This window comes from Pithys albifrons, chromosome 1 (genome assembly GCF_047495875.1).
Source record: "Pithys albifrons albifrons isolate INPA30051 chromosome 1, PitAlb_v1, whole genome shotgun sequence".
NCBI lineage: Eukaryota > Metazoa > Chordata > Aves > Passeriformes > Thamnophilidae > Pithys > Pithys albifrons.
Window position 1 is genome coordinate 77,446,798 of NC_092458.1, and position 18,241 is coordinate 77,465,038.

Below are 18,241 nucleotides of genomic sequence, written 5' to 3' on the forward strand. Positions count from 1 at the left end.
CAGTGAGGGCATATCCTCTAACCACAGACAAGGACAGAAGGGCAGAACAGCAATTTCAAAATGCTTAGTTTTGACTATATAGTGATATAAATGGCCAAATTTTACATCTCATACAGACTGGCTTCTGCTCACAGACACACAATGTTCTTGTAATGAACATCAAGCAGCGGGGAATTTTCCAAGTACCACTAACAAGCTGCTTTTCTGGTTGTTTTTGTTGCTGCTGTTGTTGAAATTATTTTACCTTGTAAGAAGCAGATTTCATCTTCTAAATCTACAGTTGAAATGAGAACAGCATTCTCCAACTCAAGAGCCAACAGGAAACACAGAATCAAAAAAAAAGAACTGCAGAAAAGATAAGTTATTTTAATTACCTTCAGAATTATACAGGGATTCGCTCTGGTGTACATTATAATCCCATTGCTTTGTAGGGTTCGCAGACGGAGAGCCAACTTGAATTCCTCTTTCTTGCTATTTTCAGAAACCCGGTATTTAATGTAGCTATTCCCAGCAAAGCTAAGGGAAGTGTGGCCTGAAATAAACATTTTGAAAAGACAAATGTGCTTTTAGTGACCCATGAAAAAATTCCTCAACTATCAAGTTTAAATTCAAGAATTTACAAAGTTAATGAGAATGTCTAGGAAGAAATAAATAAACCCTATTTTTTAATGAGAAGAAAAGCTGGCACCTATTACAAAATATATTGTATTTCTTTTTTTTCTTTTTTAAAATTATTTTGTAAGTGATGGAGGAAAGCTCTATTTCTCCATACTTAAAAAAAGAAAAAAGAGGTTTCTCCAAGTATTCAGCATTTTGCAGCTTATACACCCCTGGAGGCACCTATCTTGCCTCACTGATAACAGGAGAGACTCGAAGATGCCCATACCTGTACATCAGGCAGTTGAGTTATGAGTATAAAGTCAGATGTGAGCAGATGTCAGCCAAATGCTTGCAATGACTTTCCTGCAACCACTGCCCAGGACCACAGTCCAGTACTTGCTGTGTTTTCATCAGGTAAATAGCACAAATTCTCTATCATGCAGCCTGGGACTCACTGAAGTCAACAGAAAGCTCTACTTCACTGGCTTTCCACCTGGCTCCTTTATATCCCAGGGAACAACACAGCTGCAGAGAACTAACAAATGTCCTCAAACTTTCATTTTGGGATGGTGTAGTGTTTTCATTAATAAAGACTGGAATTTTGGTAATCTAAATAGTAAGCAGAAGAGTTAATTATAGAGCTTTGCCCATGGCAGGAAAACATCTGGCACAACATTCTCTAGGAAAAACCCTGTTTTCTCAGCAGCCTGTTTTACTGATCTGGTATTTAAGCAAGTCAGTGGGAATTTCTGTCTACACACAGCCCCATAGCTATAAAGACAAGTATTTACAGGACTTATAAACAGATACACCAACTGCCAGTGCTGAGGTGGTTTAAGCAGTACATTCTCTGTTGACTTCAGTGGCACCTCTACCTAGGAAATAAGAATGGCAGCACTTAATCGTTCAAGTATATCCCACTTTATGGCTGTGGCATTCACCTGAACATTCACCCAGCTTTCCTGGTGGGCACTGGCAGATGAATGGCCTCCGATTAGCTTCATACCCCACACACTGCATGTCCCCTGGACACGGTTTCTCCAGACAGGGATCACTGGACCCTGGGCAGAGTCCTCCTGCAATAGGTTAAAATACTGTTAGGAACTCACAGTGTAAGCATCATCTGCTGCAACGTAAGAGTAATAAAAGACAATTATTGATCTCACAGTTCACTACAAGAAAAAAATGGCTTATTAATAATAAGGAAAAAAACCAACAAACCTTCAAAGAGGACAGAAGTATTTTTTGAGAAGTACATAGCAAGGTTGTAATAGTTGCTCTAAACACTATGGGACTGTATTATAAAAACAAACTCTTATGAGCAGTAACTATAGTTGGTGTTGTAACTCTCAGGACATCCATTTTGTCACAAACCTTCTGGTGCAGGGGTTTTATAGAGATATGAGAAAAAAGTTATTTGAAACTGTACTCCTTTTGCCCCAGCACACCCATAGGAAGAAAATTTAAGGAGGCAGAAACAGTCACAGCACCAAACCTGCCATAGTTCAAGAAGCATTTGGACAGTGTTCTCAGTTACACGGTGTGATTCTTGGTGTGGTCCTGTGCAGTGCCAGCAGGCAGACTTCCATGATCCTTGTGGGATCCTTCCAACTCAGGACATTCAATGATTCTAAGCTATACTTGGGAAACAGACTGGTAGCTGGACCGTTCATCCTCATACTACAACGGACATGCTGTGAGCTTGGTCATACAGCATAGGCAAACTTGCCCTCTCCATATAGTCCTCCTGATATTTTTGAGATCTCACATCCTATCCAGCTTACCCAGGCTTCCAAAACCAGTCCTCCCTTTTGGCAATCTGAAGGGACACAACAATGCTGAGTTTTAAATTTGCTTAAAATACCTGAGTGACACAATTACATGAAGGTTCTTGAAAACCACCTACATTTTTTACATCTATCAAGCTGAGTAAGTCAAGGGATTACTTTAAAGCCTGTCAATGTCAAAGAAACTTTTTGCATTTCATAGGGTTTGGCTAAAATTTGTATATAACCTCTAGAAGTGTCTAAATAAATCTGTTTTCCTTGCCCTAAGCTTAAAATTTGCAAACACTGCCTACAATAGTGCAAAACACAATACAACTATTGCAGCTTAATATATGAATTTCCAGGAATATGTGACTTCCACAACAACTAGCCTTTTCTTGGAATAAGGTTGTAGTAAGGTTCTTGGTAGATGCAGGGTCAGCTCCTACATATGGGCATCTATGTGTGGCTGCTATGAAAGTAGACTTCAATGCAGGAAAAAAGGCACTCCTGCCCTTGGTTTTGTTGAATGGCAACCACCGCCTGAGTGGAGTGAAAGCCAGTTGCTGGACATGGACAGACTCCTCTTGTTTCCTTATCAAGTTAATTTACTAGAGAAGCAGGTGATGAATTTAATGCTAAAACACACCTTCCCACTCATCAGTTTCTGAATATTGGCAGTCCTTGTATATTGCAGGATCCTTATTATAATAAAAAAGTAGTTTATTTTTTGAGTATATTATTTTATTTACAATTTATAAAGGAAGAAATCAACCTGTCATAGAGTACATCTCTAAAAGTAATGAAAGAAAGAATCTTATTGCTCTCACACTTTTGTACAAGCCAAGCAGGGCTCATAGTAAGCATAGCTGAAATTACCTGACACTGTAAGTATTTTCTGGGAAAAGAAAAATTACTACTGTAGGTTTCAAAGTGGTCATGGGCTGACTACAAATATGGCAATTACTGCAAATGTCTTCCTTGATGTACAGCACAGTCAATTTAACATTTAACATCCTCCCCTCCTTTATCAAACATTTGTTTGAGAGGTCTACACAGTAAACGATTTACAGTACTGCCTATAGCACTGTTTGAAAATGATGCATGGCAATCTTTATTAATCACATTAGTAGGTAACATTAACAGGAATAACAGCTGCAATATACAGTTACTCTTTAATCTTATAGATCAAGAAACAAATGAAATTTAATATTTAATAGGGTTCCACACCACAGAACTATATCCTATTTAAAAGTAAGGTCTGCAGAACTTAACAGAGAATATGATGGCCTTTGTTGTTGTTGTTTTCTTAAAATAACCCTCCACATTTCTTAGAATTCAATGGCAAGTAACAATTATTTCTGAAATTATAACAGGTTGTTAAATATTCTATAGGCCACCTTGTATTTTGTCTTGGGTTGTTTCAGCTATTTCAACTTATGTGACGAATATACAGGATTCTGGTGTACACAGAATATATCCCTTCTCTGAACGAACTTAAACCTTTTGTGAAGCTGTAATTCAAGTGAACCTCTGTGCAGCTGACAGACAAGTCATTTGGACAAAAGCCCCACAGCTCATTAGTATGCAGCAGAAAGGGGCACTGAGATTTCCAAATGTGGCTCTGCAAATTTTCGCATCCCATAACCTATGACTTTATCTTTGACATGAAGCAATAAAGCAACAGCTTACTTTGTTATCCATCTCTGCCAGGTTTTTCAGCTGATTCAAACTCTGATTTATACTTCAGAGTCATCCTTACACATTCAAAAAATGGTTGGTAAAGATCTAATGTACTTAGTGCAACTGTGGAGATGCACTAAAGAACTGCTTATCCTGAACAGCCATGAGTACTTCTGGTAAACTACAAGAAAATCAAATTTTTATTCATACCGCTGCAGCAGGATTTCATAGCTGTCACAAAATTTTTAAAATATTCAGACTTGGGAGAAGTGCTTTATGCCTGTCTGTATGGTTATAAGTACATAAGCTACAAATCTGCATTATTGCCTTGCCCCAGCTAACACGCATTTTCAGGGTGATTTCACAACTATGTGGAGCAAAATTGTTCAAGGTGATGTTGTCCACATCAAAGATTTACAGCCTGAGTTTAAATAAAATTATTCTAATGTTGCATTTCCACTCCAAAGGGCAGTCTATTTACCATCCAGTAAGAGATTCAAGAAATATAAATTTGAACTGATCTTTTATCTTCTAGGCAAGTCCAGACAATCCACAGCATTCTCCTGAAACCCACATTAGTATTAATAAAACTGTTCTCTACAAGGTATCACAGAAACACATGAGCTAGCATCAACTAGTGCATGGCAGGAGAAGGTGGAATAGACCCACTTGATTTTGACAGATCATCTTCAGCTTAATTCTCTAAAAGATGATAAAAGTATTTCAATCTTCTAACCAGTATACTGAGGAAGAGAACACTCTTCCATTGCAAAGTGAGACATACATTTAATTCCTATTCCTTCAAAACAAGGAGAACAACTAGGATTGTAAATATGTTTTGACAATTGAGTGCTTCAATCATTTTAACTTATGCCTTATGACATTTTGTAGTTTTCTACCAGCTCATTCTCCTCAATCTTTATGAGTATTAAAAGAGTGTTTCTCTGAAGTGCAGAAGAAAACTTGATAGGAGAGAGACCATGAGGGCCAGAGTTGCAGGAAGCTTACAAAGCAATTCCAAACTACACCTTTTAGTAATAATTAGTTTAGTGGGGAGGGAAGACCAGATACTCAAGATCTGTGACCTGTTTTCATTTTTAGAGGATAGTGACCAGGTATTGTAGGCAATGAATGTACCATATACGTCAGTGCAGACACCACAGAATTGTTTCTGCACTAGCCAGCAAAGGGGTTTAGTCAGCTCAGGTGCCCCCGGAAAACTTTGTGATGGACAGTATGTCCTAGTCCTAGTGAAAGAGATTCTCTCTGAGTTTTAGAATAACAAGACATTTGACCTTTTCCATCCACTCCTTGATGACAACTTCCCTTAGGACTCCTTAAGCGACAGATACCAATTCCCACTCATCCTGATTCTACAGTCATGCCCCCACTTCACACTTCAACTCTCCCACATTTTATATGAGGTTATGCATTCTCAGCATGGGCCTTAATATCACAGGGAGAAACATCATTCCTTACACAAGTGCAACATTAAAAGGACTACGGCCAAATCAAATCTATCAAAGTTATCTGCAGTTCTTTGTTCCCAAGCACAGACAGGACACCTTCAATCTTCCTTGCCAAGAGAATTCCAGGCTCATTAGTATATATGTGTGTGCTTCCTGAAAACGGGAAAAGCAGTGTTGTACATGTAATTAGATTCTTGATGCCCAGTCCTTCGGAGCACCCAGGACTCTTTAAGAGGCAGTATGTGCTCTGTGGAGCTGAGGGAAAAAACCCCACATCCTACATTAATAGCAGATCCTCACAGTCTATGACTTCCTTTTGTCAGACCATTCACAAAATGCTAGAAGAACCTTCATAAAGTCTGCCTTGTCTTGTTTCATGAGAAAGTGGTCCAAAACTACTTTTCTATTGATTAAATAATGTGGATGTAAGTGTCTGCACTTTTGCTGAACACTTCTGCATCTATTAGAAAAATTCTATTAGGCCAGAACCATATTAAACATTTGAAATTGAATTCATCTCATATAACTTTAGGGCATGCTTCATCTGACTGATTTTAGATATTTTGGGAGAGACGTATCACATCATTAAAAACACCTCATTCTTTCCAGTGTCTGCAAATGGGGCCTGGAGTGACCACCACAGATGTAGATATATATCCACATTTGTCAAGATTATTTCAATCCAGATCTCTCCTACAAAAATCATAATGTAACCTCACTTTTGGCAGATTATAACGTAGAAAAACTCTCTAGCAAAGTAGTCCCAACCAGAACTGCTTCTTCCCTGCATCTTTGTCTCAACACAAAAGAATTACTTTGTGTCATGGAAATGAATACAGTGTAGATTTTTGTTTCTGAAAAATGAGAATGGCATGCAAACTATTTTATGTGAATATATTTATTCCCTTCCTCCTATCTTTATTTTCCTCAGCACTGACAGATGTTTGCATACCTCACATCATGTGATGGGAGAATGGTAAGCATAGTCACACCAAAAAAACAGTTTGTGATAATATTTTTCATACAAACACAAAGAGATGAGGCAGAAATCTAAGGAGACAGCCGGTTATTGGAAAACTCCTTAGTTCAATTTTATTGATTTTAAAGGCAAAGATTGATGCACATGAACTTTCGAACTTATCCTTCCAGTGCTGAGGTGCTGAACCTGTGAAGTTCATCCACTGCCTGTTTTACAGTCTCCCTGCATTTTCACATTAGATAACTCTGTTTGCTCACAAAGGTAATTTAGGTAAGTTATGCACAGCTGGCATGCATGAATTGTGCATATCTGTGACATCTGCCAGTGGGAAAAACACTCCAAGTATGATACATATTTCAGGAATGAGTGAATTAGTTCAAACTCAAGCTTTCTGGGTCATAATTGAATCAGATCTCTGGAAACATATGCAATATTTTAATGGCTTTTTCATAATTCAAGCTATTAATATTTACTGGATGTGAAACTAACTCAGTAACAATGAAAGTATAATACTTTTATTATACTGATAATACCTTGCTAATGCTGCCTTGTTAAACAAGCCAAAATAAATTTGTGCACTTTTTCCTGACTCGCTGCATTTATATGCATGGACAAGAATCACTGATTTAAGAAGCATTTGCATTTTTCTAACTCTTTTACTCTAATCTCTAGCCTTCTGAAGGCAAAACTATCCATACATTTTCTAACTAATATACCCTCAGAAGTCTGTCTTACTTCTATGTGAGAAAACACAGTGCGTGTCTGTGTATTTACCTAAATACCAATGTATTTTCTGCGGCTCCTGCAATTAAAAACAGTAGAACAGGCTGACCCATTAACTGTTGAGGAGAAGGCCAAAGCATGAATTCCCACTAAGGTCTCTTATTTCTGTGAAAGCAATATGCACCAAGGTTTTCACCTCTTCAGCAGCTATACCTAAATTGGCAGCTTTGGACACTTTTTTACTACAGGCTGGATGATAGACTGGATAGGCACAACACCACCCCAAATCATGTGGACCATCCATTGGAAATCAGCACATAGTGGCTTGAACTGGAGGAATGGGAAACCCTTCAGCTTTTCAGCTGGACCAAGACAAGCTGCCTGTTGCAATTGTTCCCATACAACAGTCTTTAAGGCCATGATAAATGGTCCAGAGGCTGGGGACCACAAATGGTCTCAGAGCCAGGCTGGCTTTCCAGCAGCCTGCCATCTATTTTCAGGACTGACTGGTGGATGACAGAAAAATTTGGAAATTGCTGTCCCAGCTGAATTTCTGTGTTTCCATTGCAAACCCGCTGTGCAGGGAGAAAAAGGGAGAGTTGCTGGATCAACACTGTACTACACTGCAAAGTCCCTTTTTTGGAGTTAAGATAAGAGATTATGAGGCAGAGGGAATAACACATCATTATTGACTTTAGTAAGTAGTGAAATGAAATTATAAACAGTGAAAATTTTGGCTGCCAGAAAACCAATTTCTGACAGTGAGGACTATCACTATCCCCAAGGAGATGAGGGTTTGTGATTTCTTGATACAAAAATGAGACTAAGCTATGACTTAGAAAATATAAAAATGTTTTGCAGACAGTGTTCCTGCCTGGGTCCTGGACTTGACAGGAGGATATTGCAGATTGTCCCCTGTGAAAATCCTTTATTTCAAAGCCTTTCATGTGTAACAAAATGCTGACTATTGTTATAATAGATATGTCTATTTGAAACCTAAAACACTATTACTTAAAAATTGACCAGATAGTCCGCTCTTGAATGTACCTCAGATACAGAGTTATGGTACTTTTTACAGAATTGAACTTCCATGGCATTATTATTCATGTGCTGCTGGAAAAAATGATTTCTGTTTAAGTTTTATGCAATTTATGCCTATTTTCATCTCCACTGAGGTCAATGGTAAAATGTGACGCCCTGCTGACTGCTGCAGAAACAAAGGTTGGTTATTGAGGGGCATGGCTGCAGAATTCTTGTTCTGCTTTGTGTGCATGTGTGTGTGTGCGTGTGTGTGTGCGCGCGCGCGCTTGCTTTAAGATGAAGGAGACTTAGATGTATTGATTTTACAGCAGCAGCTTTTTTCTCTGCTCTTAAATGAAGTGGAATGAGGAGCAAATAGCCTGGCAAACAGAAGAAACAGAGCTAGTATTATAACTGCCTAAGGTTTTAAAATCCAAGTGCAGAATCATACGGAAGACTGGCTCTTGAGTCTGTTTGTCATATGCCCATGTGAAATCTCTGCCAAAATGTGGAGCAGTCTGAAGCTCACCCTGTCCCCTAGTGCAGCATTAAAGGTCAGGAATAGTGCTTGCTAATAAAATACTTCATTGGTTACCATGCCTCTCTGCAGAAATGGAACTGGAAATGGCCTTTTCCACCTGCCCAGCTTAGGTCAGGAGTGCTTTTCCTTGGTTGCTGGAGCATTGCTGGAGACCAGGCTGCTCTGCTACAGTCACACTCCAGGTTTATTCCAGTGGTGGCATCAGCTGGGTGGGAAACCACATCCCTCCCTCTTCTCTCCCTTCCTTTCCCATTTCTTCCCCTCCCCTGGAAGCTTGTTGATGGCTCTGATTACGGAGCCTCCAGGAAAGAGGTCTTTGTCGTAAAAGGCCAAAGTTCAGAAACTTCCATTTACATCAGTAAACACGAACAATTCTTCCCAAGCCTGAGAAATCAATTCCCACAACGCATCAGCCAGTCATGCTTTAGTGGACTGAATTGAAATGCCCCTTCTAATCTGTGTCAGAGGAATAAAATGGATCCTATCGCATAATATGCAAAGATGGTAGGGGAACAGGGGGCAGTACTCACCATTGCACATGCAGCGCACATTCCTGTAAAAGCGGGGACACACAAAACTAATTCGTGCTGTGCTGTAGGTCATCAGGGAATGTGAATCAACAGACAGACTTTGCTCACAGTGTTGTTCCTGACAATCCAGTCCAGAGCAATTCTTCTCCAAGATAGCAGAAATACGAATCACATTTTCCAAGTGTCTCCTTGCATTGGTAAGCTTTTGAATCAAATAGGCAGGCTTATAGAATCCACCGCTGTGCACCTGAACCGCAAACAGCATGTCGAGCTGATTGCTGCCTGCCACCGGCTGAATACTGATGATGTGGAGGCTGTCCTGTTTTTGGGAGAGCACCGCGTTTCGCAAGGTACGCCTGAACCCATGCATGTGAAGACCCACGAAATCTTCCGGGGAAACGTTCTCAAAACGGATGGTGACTGTGTTCTGCAGCATTTCTTGTAGCAATTGCTCCACATGGACTACAACATCGATGGGTACCTGGAACCTGCCATCACTGACAGAGACATTTAGGACATACTTGCCATTATCAAGGCCACCAAGGGCAATGATCTTCCCATCATGGCTGTTGACCTTGAACAAACTTTTCTGCTCTGTTTTTAGCGTGTATGTGAGGACATCGTACACATCCTGATCTGTGGCATGAATTTTCCCAATGACTCCCCCAGGAAAATCATCTTCCATGGTGACAATGAAAATCTCCAGTGGAATGGCAGTTGGTTTGTGAATGCTTTCTTCAATAACTCTCACCTGAATGTAGGTGTGGGAAACCTGCTGAGGCTTCCCAGAGTCCTTTGCCTAATGTAATTAAGAAAAAAATTAAAGAAATAAATCCAGAAATAAAACACACATAGAACACAGCCTACAACCATAACTTCTTGCTATATGTATTTTCACAGCATCAGTAATTCTGAAGACCTCTCAAAAAAACTTCCCAAATGTATTTGCAAAATACATATGTAAAGAAATACCTCAGCCATTTCTAGCAGTGGAACTTAGAAACTCTTTAGGGAAGCAGAGATCTCTAAGTGGATTGCAGAGAGAAATGTGTCAGTAGAATGTCTCATTACTTAGAGTGAAATGTTCCCAGGATCCCAGAGCTATCACTTGTCATCTTCACAACAGAGAATATACCAACACTGTGGCATATTCTGCACCAAGTGCAGTTTGGGCTCACTTCTGACCTGTAAAAGAGACTGAAGTCCAGTGAAATACCACTTTCTATACTCCTTGGTGTGCCCCAAAGAATTTCAGACCCTGCTTAGCTTGTGATGTGTATGTGAGTGAGACCAGAATTTTTCTACAGCACTCTGTACTACTTTACCTAAAGCAATCAAGAAACATGCTTGAAATAAATAAAATTTGTTATCCTCCAAAAATGAAATAGGTGCTTGTGCTGTTACTAACAATAAAATATGAGAGCAGCACTGCACTTGGATGGATGACTGTATGACCTGGAGTACTATGTATAATAGCATCATTTACACCTTTTTTATAGACAGCAAAAGAGCAAATATGACAAAAACACAAGGCCATCTTGACAAAAAGGTGTGCAAACTTGAATCAGTGTCCTGTCCTACACTAACAAAAATGTTTCACTGCAGTCACTATTAAGATATAAAGCTCCACACATTCACTTGCTCCAGAGACGAATAGAAGACTAAACTACCACAGGGCAGACATGCAGCACATTTCCAAAGACCTTTATATTTGGACATGAGGAGGAAAATTTACAAGCAGAAACAAAAAATGGCAGGATGACAAAAGTAATATGGGCATTACAATGTATGGATTAATAACTCTAGAACACTCTAAAATTCATTCACCTTCACTCCTAGAAGAGCTTGGCCACATATTTAAGAAAAGATTTTATATATATCTGTGCATACAAAGACACTCTTGCATGCGCAGAGATAACATCCCATTCCGCTTTCTATTTTAACATTACTTTTTAATAAACTTAACACAAAGAAGGAACCTAGTGGTGGAAAGTAAAAAGCAGCACACTGGCATGCATGAATGAAAGAAAAAATTCTATAGTTTATATAAAACAGGAAACTATAAAATATGTTTTCACTGCAGAAATCCCTAAAGAAAATAATGAGGAATATCCAACAGTGTGGTGTTCTGAGCGCCATCTCAGACATGGTGGTCTGTGTAATATTTCATTTATATGAAATACTTGGATCTCTGAATCTAGAGGATGCTGCCTAGATTTAACTCTCGTGCTCAGTTTTGGCTATACTAGAACTTTGGCTAGTAAATTACCTTAAAAAAAGGATATTTTAGGATGAAGGCATGGTAAGGAAGAAAGGTAAGGATTTTTTATTTTGCTACAAGACTAGAAAATAGGTTTCAGGAATATTAAATGGCAAACTTGTAAAACTTTGATTTGAACTGTTAATTAGCATCAGAACATATATTTTTTGAATTGTAACTAATAATTTTAAGTAAGGATGCTACTGCTATGAACAACATTAAATGTGCTTGCCAATGAGCAGACAGGATGTATTTACACACATCAACCCCAGCAAGGAGGTGGAAGAAAAATGTACTTCAGACAAAGCTTACAGGACCATGACTCATTTCAGCGAAGAGGTGTAGTTCATTTCCTAGACTTGCATACTTATAGAACCCTAGTACATCGTCTCTGTCAGGCCTGAGAAATGTGGACAAATTACTTTTGGATTTATGAGTTTTGGTAATCAAAATTACCCTGGTTACAAAGCTTCTCAACACTTACTCTAAGTTTGCTAAGTTTGAGTTGGACGTCTATTGCATGTCTTATTTTGACATTCTTTAAAAGCTAAGTTGACCTTGGAAATGTGATTTCATGAATTCTTGGAAGGCTTCCAAAAATTTATGATTAAATTTATGACTTAAAAGCAGAAGCGATTTTCCTTCCTAGAACAGCATTTTGCTGTCACTTGTTCTGTGGTGTATTTATATGTATATAATGCATTTTGCTTATTTTCCTTGCTTAGCTATAGAAAAAAATGATGAAAATCTTAAACCATAATGGCCACTGCTCAGAAAATTCATTTCATGCTGAGGAAATTGGAAAGGTGGCTGGCTACCTATTTATATTTATATGAAATCATGTTTAAGAACATCAAAGGGAATATACTGTATTGTGCATTTGTAAACTGGAATGTGTGGTATTTACTCACAGAATACAGTCAATTAAAACCAACCTATAAATGCAACATACAGCTACCTACAACTGTGAGGTTCATTTGTTTCTGCGCAGATACAAAAATCAGGCATACCTGCACGCAGAGCACATATTCAGTTGAGACCATGTGCTTGAAGATGACTGCAGACCTCAAAACGCCATGAGGGTCCAGTGTAAACTCCTCTTCTTCATTGCCAGTGAGGATGGTGAAGGTAAAAGGGGGGCCATTGTGAAAAGAGTCTTTGTCTGTCACTACCAGCTGCAAAATGCTTGTGCCCACTGGTTTATTTTCCTTTACACATATACACAGCGTATAAAGAAAAGGATTAAAATGATACATATCGCAATTATAAAATACCACATTTTGCTAACAAGAATATTCAACTGAATGTTCTTTGCCCAAGATTGCATTTCACAAGCCGTGTTTATTTGACACTGCTTAAGCCCAACAGAGCAGTAACAGAGATAAAGGTACCCACACTGCCAGGGACTGCTGAGCTCTGCCTGGTGCTCTGTCTGATCAGGACTGACTAACAGTTAAGGCTCACACCCAGAACAAGGTGCAAGGAAGCATGAACTTATCCCAGAGCAGACATTTTGAGGATAGAGTACCTGGTGCAACAGGGATGAAGGGTAAAATGTATGACATGCTGTGGTTAAGCAACCTTAGCAAACAGAAACTTACCAAAGACTTAAGAAAGATTTGTTTATACTTTCTTTTAGATAAGATCACTTGATACATCTTTCGCAGATAGATCATCAAAAGCTACTTAACTGAAACCAAATGCTCCTGCATTTTAAAAGTCAGAGAAGTTTTTGATGTTCAGGATAAACTTACTTGAATTACAGCTGTGTAGTTAGCTGGAGTAAATACAGGGCTGTTATCATTCACATCAGAAATGTCCACATTGACCGTCACAGATGAAGACAAAGGAGGGGTGCCGCTGTCTCTTGCCTGGATAACTAACGAATAACCAGATATCTGCAAAAAGGTGAAAGCATTAAATCACTGGGAAAGTGGTCCTAAATTTTAACCCATTTTTTTTACATCCAATGCACTACCTTCCATATTCTAAGGAAAGTTGTTTGGCCTCATTACCTTTCTGCCCTTAGAATAACATTATCCTGTTTATTGCCACACTCTGTCCCAACTTCTGTTTTATAAGGCTATCAATAAACATAACAGCTTCATTGTATTAAAATAACTGTATCTGATAATGCATTCCTGAAATAAAAGGGCAGACAGAAAATAAACGACAGATAATATCTGAATTCAGCCACTAGTACTGTAGCTTACACTGTCATCTCTCCGAGGTGTCGGCTGGGATATGTGACCTGATTGTATTTATCTTATGGTTGGTTTCTGGGATATTATATAAATTGCTTATTAGAGCCAGCATCAGTTTGGCACAGACTGCTTCTAATGTGGTGATGGAGAGCCAAGAAAAATGTTCACAGGCAGTTGGCTGAAACACACTGGGAAACATTTGGGAGTACTAGGGACAGCAGTCTCTATAGCAGAAGATAGAGAGGGGCTTGAGCCTCCTTGTTTGTAACTGACACAAACTACTCACCATAGTGCAGGCAGTTCAGGCATCACCCATGGGCCCTCTACACCCATATGTACCCATGTGTGAGGTGTGAGCATATGGGACAACTTGCAAAAGCTCTGTCTGTGCACAGTTCATGGACGAGAGTTAGATTTTCTGAATTGCATCCTTATGCCGGCCTCCTTAGGTCTTAAAACTGCTTTTTACTGTATATTGTTCCCCAAAGCTGCTGACATGTCTGCCCCTGAATCGTTCTACAGGAGAGCAAGCAAAGGGCAAAATGTGCCAGACACAACACTCTGCTCCACCCTCTTGGTGTAGGGCTGGAAGAGGAAAAACATGGCCCTGCAGAAGGGATCAAGATAATGTCAATGGGGCTTTTTCTGGAGGGGGTGGGGGAAGGAAATCCAAATCCATTTGAAAAATAAAAACTATCCTGGTAGTAAGGAGGAGTACAGACTAAGCACACAAAATAAGGGGGCACTTCTGGGATGTGGGACCAACATAAAGAAAAAGGGAACATGTTTTTTGGGGGATGGTATGGAGAAGAAAGACTATGAATTGGTGGGAGCATAGTGACACAGGAGGGAGGAGGAATCCTGATCTAAGGAAAGTCAAGAAACTTGAGGCAGAGAGTTAGTATTTTATTTTTTTTAGCTGTAATTTCTACCACTAGCTAAAGATAGGACAGCCAGTTTTTTAAGATCTTTTCAATTTTTTTGCTGTGTTTGCTTTTCAGTCAATGTATCCCAGAAAGGTAGATGGCAAAAGTCATGGTCTCTATGTGATTACAGCTCTGGAAATGAGTTTTCTTAAACCACTGAAACCTGGGAGTCAGCACTGCCTTTGGGAATCTATAGCAGATGGGGCATCGTGAATCATTTTCCCTGAAGGGGTCAGAAAACACCTGTGTCTAGGAAATGTGCCAAGGAAGCAAAGAAAAAGACAATAGCACAGCTTATTTTAAGTGAGGAAAACTTTGGAAAATGCAGATTTAACAGAGCTGGCATTAAACTTGCTCATGCTGGTGAGGGCTAAATGTGTGTATCTGAATACAGCTGTACATGAGTGTGCCTGAGAAACTAAAAATTGTCATATTAAGAAATTAAGCTTGTACTTTTATTACAGCCAATTTGTAACAGTCTCTGGTAAAGTAATTCTGCAGCCAAACACTGACAATTTAATACTGCCTTTGTGATAACACAGAAAGGATACTTGCCACCATTTTAAGCAGTAGCCCTGCTTCCAGCAAACAGCTTTTCCAGCTGAGCCCATATTTTGAGGATAGCAATCTCCTTCCCCAGTTTTGTGGATGCATTGCTGGGAGGTGGAAGGCATGGATTTCTTTATGTGTTGCAAGATTTCTCAAGCCACTTAACACTCTCCCGCCCCACTAGTAGCACAAGCAACTGCATTTTGTTTGTTTTTTTTCCAAAAGCTGCTAATTGCGAGCTATGGCAAAATGGTGATAAATAATCCTGAATGAATAATGGAGTGAGCAAACAAAGCAGCAGAATCTGTTAATGAAGCACTCTTTTACTTTTGGTACAGCCTGGCCACTTCATAACATCACCTCCCCAGTGACACATTTTGCAAAGCACTAATTAATGGCTGAGGTCTCAGCTCTGTGCTCGGTGCCACAATCTGGAGTATGTTGTCATCTCTCTGTTGCACACACAGCTGCATGTGTGTGTTTGCACGTGCAGGAGAGAGACGAGACAGCAACAGCTGCCAGTGGCACCACAGGAGAAATCCAGTGTTGCTTTTTTCCCCCCAGTCTGACCTCAGCTGCTGTGTTGGTGTGGGATGGGAATGGTAGCAGAATACTTGGCTTCCATATAGGATTAGGGACAGGGCTGGCATGGAAAGAAGTGGGAAAAGAATAGAAAGAATGGTTGGAGCATCTTAGGCTGATCGTTGCTGAGTATAAAAGAAAGTCCTTCAACAGAAGCTAGCAGCAGAGTGAAGATTGATGCACATCTGTAAGTTATTTCAAGTTAACAAGTTCCACATTTCTTACCCTTTCTCTATCCAATTTCTTTTTAACCTTCACAAGTCCCAAAACAGGATCAACTGAAAATTCATTGTCTCGATCCCCATTCACTATGGAAAAGTGAATTTGGCCATTGGGAGGACTGTCCAGATCTTCTGCTATCAACTTGTTTTGAGAGAAGAGCAAAAATTAGCAAAACAAATATTAAGTGATCTGTATGATACATTAATTGCTCAACACTCCAAAAAGGAAGACTTCATGTTTCACCAGCCTCATTACACCTGAACTGCGCACCTCTACAGCAACAAGCATCAAGACAATCAGTTCCTCATAGGCGGTTCCCCTTGGACCTTTCCAAACTCTAGCCTTAAAAATTACAGAATATTTCAATATTAATATTCCATATAACACTTTCTATCTGGATCCATAAGATTACAGTACTGGGAGGCTTGGGCATGGGACATTACATGCCAAGACTACACAAATACTATGTATTTGGAGCTCTGAGCAACCTGGTGTAGTGAAAAGTGTCCCTGTCCACAACTGGGGTGTTGGAACAAGATGATGTTTAAGATCCCTTCCAACCCTGGCCATTCTATCATTTTATTATTCTGTTTTGCTGAAAAGTTGAATTCTGCCTTTCCATTAAAACCCATTTGTTTCTAGTCTTGTTGAAGTCTTCCTGGCCTATCACTACAAGGTCGAGTTTGTTTGTTTGTTTGTTTTTAATTTCAACGACCTTTAATATTTTTTCTGTGACAACACCACATACATATATTAATCTGATTCGCTCACTGTTTATGTGAAATATTTGTGCAGCTATTCATCATTGCACATTTCCCACCAATTATTTGAATGCAGGAAAATTTCTCAGAGAAACTACTGAATCTCTTTGGGCAGGTTTCATATCTCTAATTTTGCCTCTTTTATTCTTCCTCTCCCAATTTTTACTTTAAAAGATCTCTCCAAGCTGTGTGTGCCTGGGAATGTTTCATAGTCCCATGATCTGCTCTGGGCCACATCAAAGGGGACAAAAGCACCTTCTAGAGAACACTATCACTCCTGCTCACAGTGCCTCTCTGACTGCCCAGGTGAGATGCTCGTGAAATGTAATGCCTTAAATATGCCATTGCTCTTTGACAGCATATAGGGGTTAAAAAAATAGTATTACTACTACTGTCTTTTGGGTAGAAACTTACAGTAACCTGGAAAGCAGTAGTAGATGCAGAGAACTGGCTAGAGAACAGCATGGGGATTCAAGATGTGATAATTATCATTATTAACCAGTGCAGCAATATTTTTTAAGGGTCATGTGGCAGGGGGCTTCACCCCACCTAAATGCCGCACACAGCCTCACTCACCATCATCACCGAGTCCCCGACAGCCGCGTCCTCACTGATGACGGCACTGTACACCTCCTGGCTGAATGTTGGTGCGTTGTCGTTGACATCCGTCACATTTACGTTTACAGTCGTAACAGCGCTCAGGGCTGGAGTTCCTCCATCTTTTGCTTCCACTACTAAGTAGAAATCCTTACACGATTCAAAATCCAAAGCTTCAAAAATGGAAATCACTCCTTTGAAGCAAAGAAGGGAAAGTCAACAGCCACCAAAAAACAAATAATGCCATGGAACAAGGGATGTGACTGTAGTAAACAGTACAGCATGCTATTTATCACCATGGCACACATACAACACTAACTGTAAGAATGCCCAATCCAATAAAAATGTTTATTTAGGTTTCTACTGCTGTCATTTGATTAAAGAATGATGCCAATTGCATTTGGGTTGCTGCAGAAGAAAGGATCTTTACAAGGCATGAAGCAATGAATGGTTCTTCACAAAAACAGCCTTCATTATATGAGTATCACAGGTGAAGAAGTGGGGGCCATATCCACCCATTTATCATCTCATGCACAGAACCTCTGGGAGAACTGGATGTGGATTCTGGAAATTAGCCCTGACAAGTCAACAGGAATTCACTCCCACACAATTAACTTCTCACGAATTAAATACAAATGAATGGGATATTAATACCTTTGAGAAATAAACTGTCTATCACTTATGTGATTAAATAGAGACTTCACTACAGAAGTAGGTTTATAAATTTTGGGCTACTTCACCACACAACCAAAATTAAGATTGTTTGTAACTTTAATCACTCCATGCACCCACACCCTCTCTAGGTTAGAAAGTGGTTTTATGCAAGCTC

The 18,241-nt window shown here is 39.5% G+C and overlaps 1 protein-coding gene across 2 annotated transcripts in view; it reads right to left on the reverse strand.

Moving 5' to 3' along the window:
- The window catches only part of FAT3 (FAT atypical cadherin 3), a 322,962-nt gene that overhangs the window by 33,195 nt on the left and 271,526 nt on the right, over positions 1-18,241 (reverse strand). For both annotated transcript variants that reach the window (XM_071555911.1, XM_071555903.1), the window contains exons 14-20: positions 17,392-17,606; positions 16,058-16,195; positions 13,326-13,469; positions 12,582-12,779; positions 9,312-10,110; positions 1,542-1,676; positions 375-532 (exon numbers count right to left, since the gene is read on the reverse strand). In XM_071555911.1, coding sequence (XP_071412012.1) covers positions 375-532; positions 1,542-1,676; positions 9,312-10,110; positions 12,582-12,779; positions 13,326-13,469; positions 16,058-16,195; positions 17,392-17,606 — 1,787 coding nt within the window. The remainder of the gene's footprint in view (positions 1-374; positions 533-1,541; positions 1,677-9,311; positions 10,111-12,581; positions 12,780-13,325; positions 13,470-16,057; positions 16,196-17,391; positions 17,607-18,241) is intronic.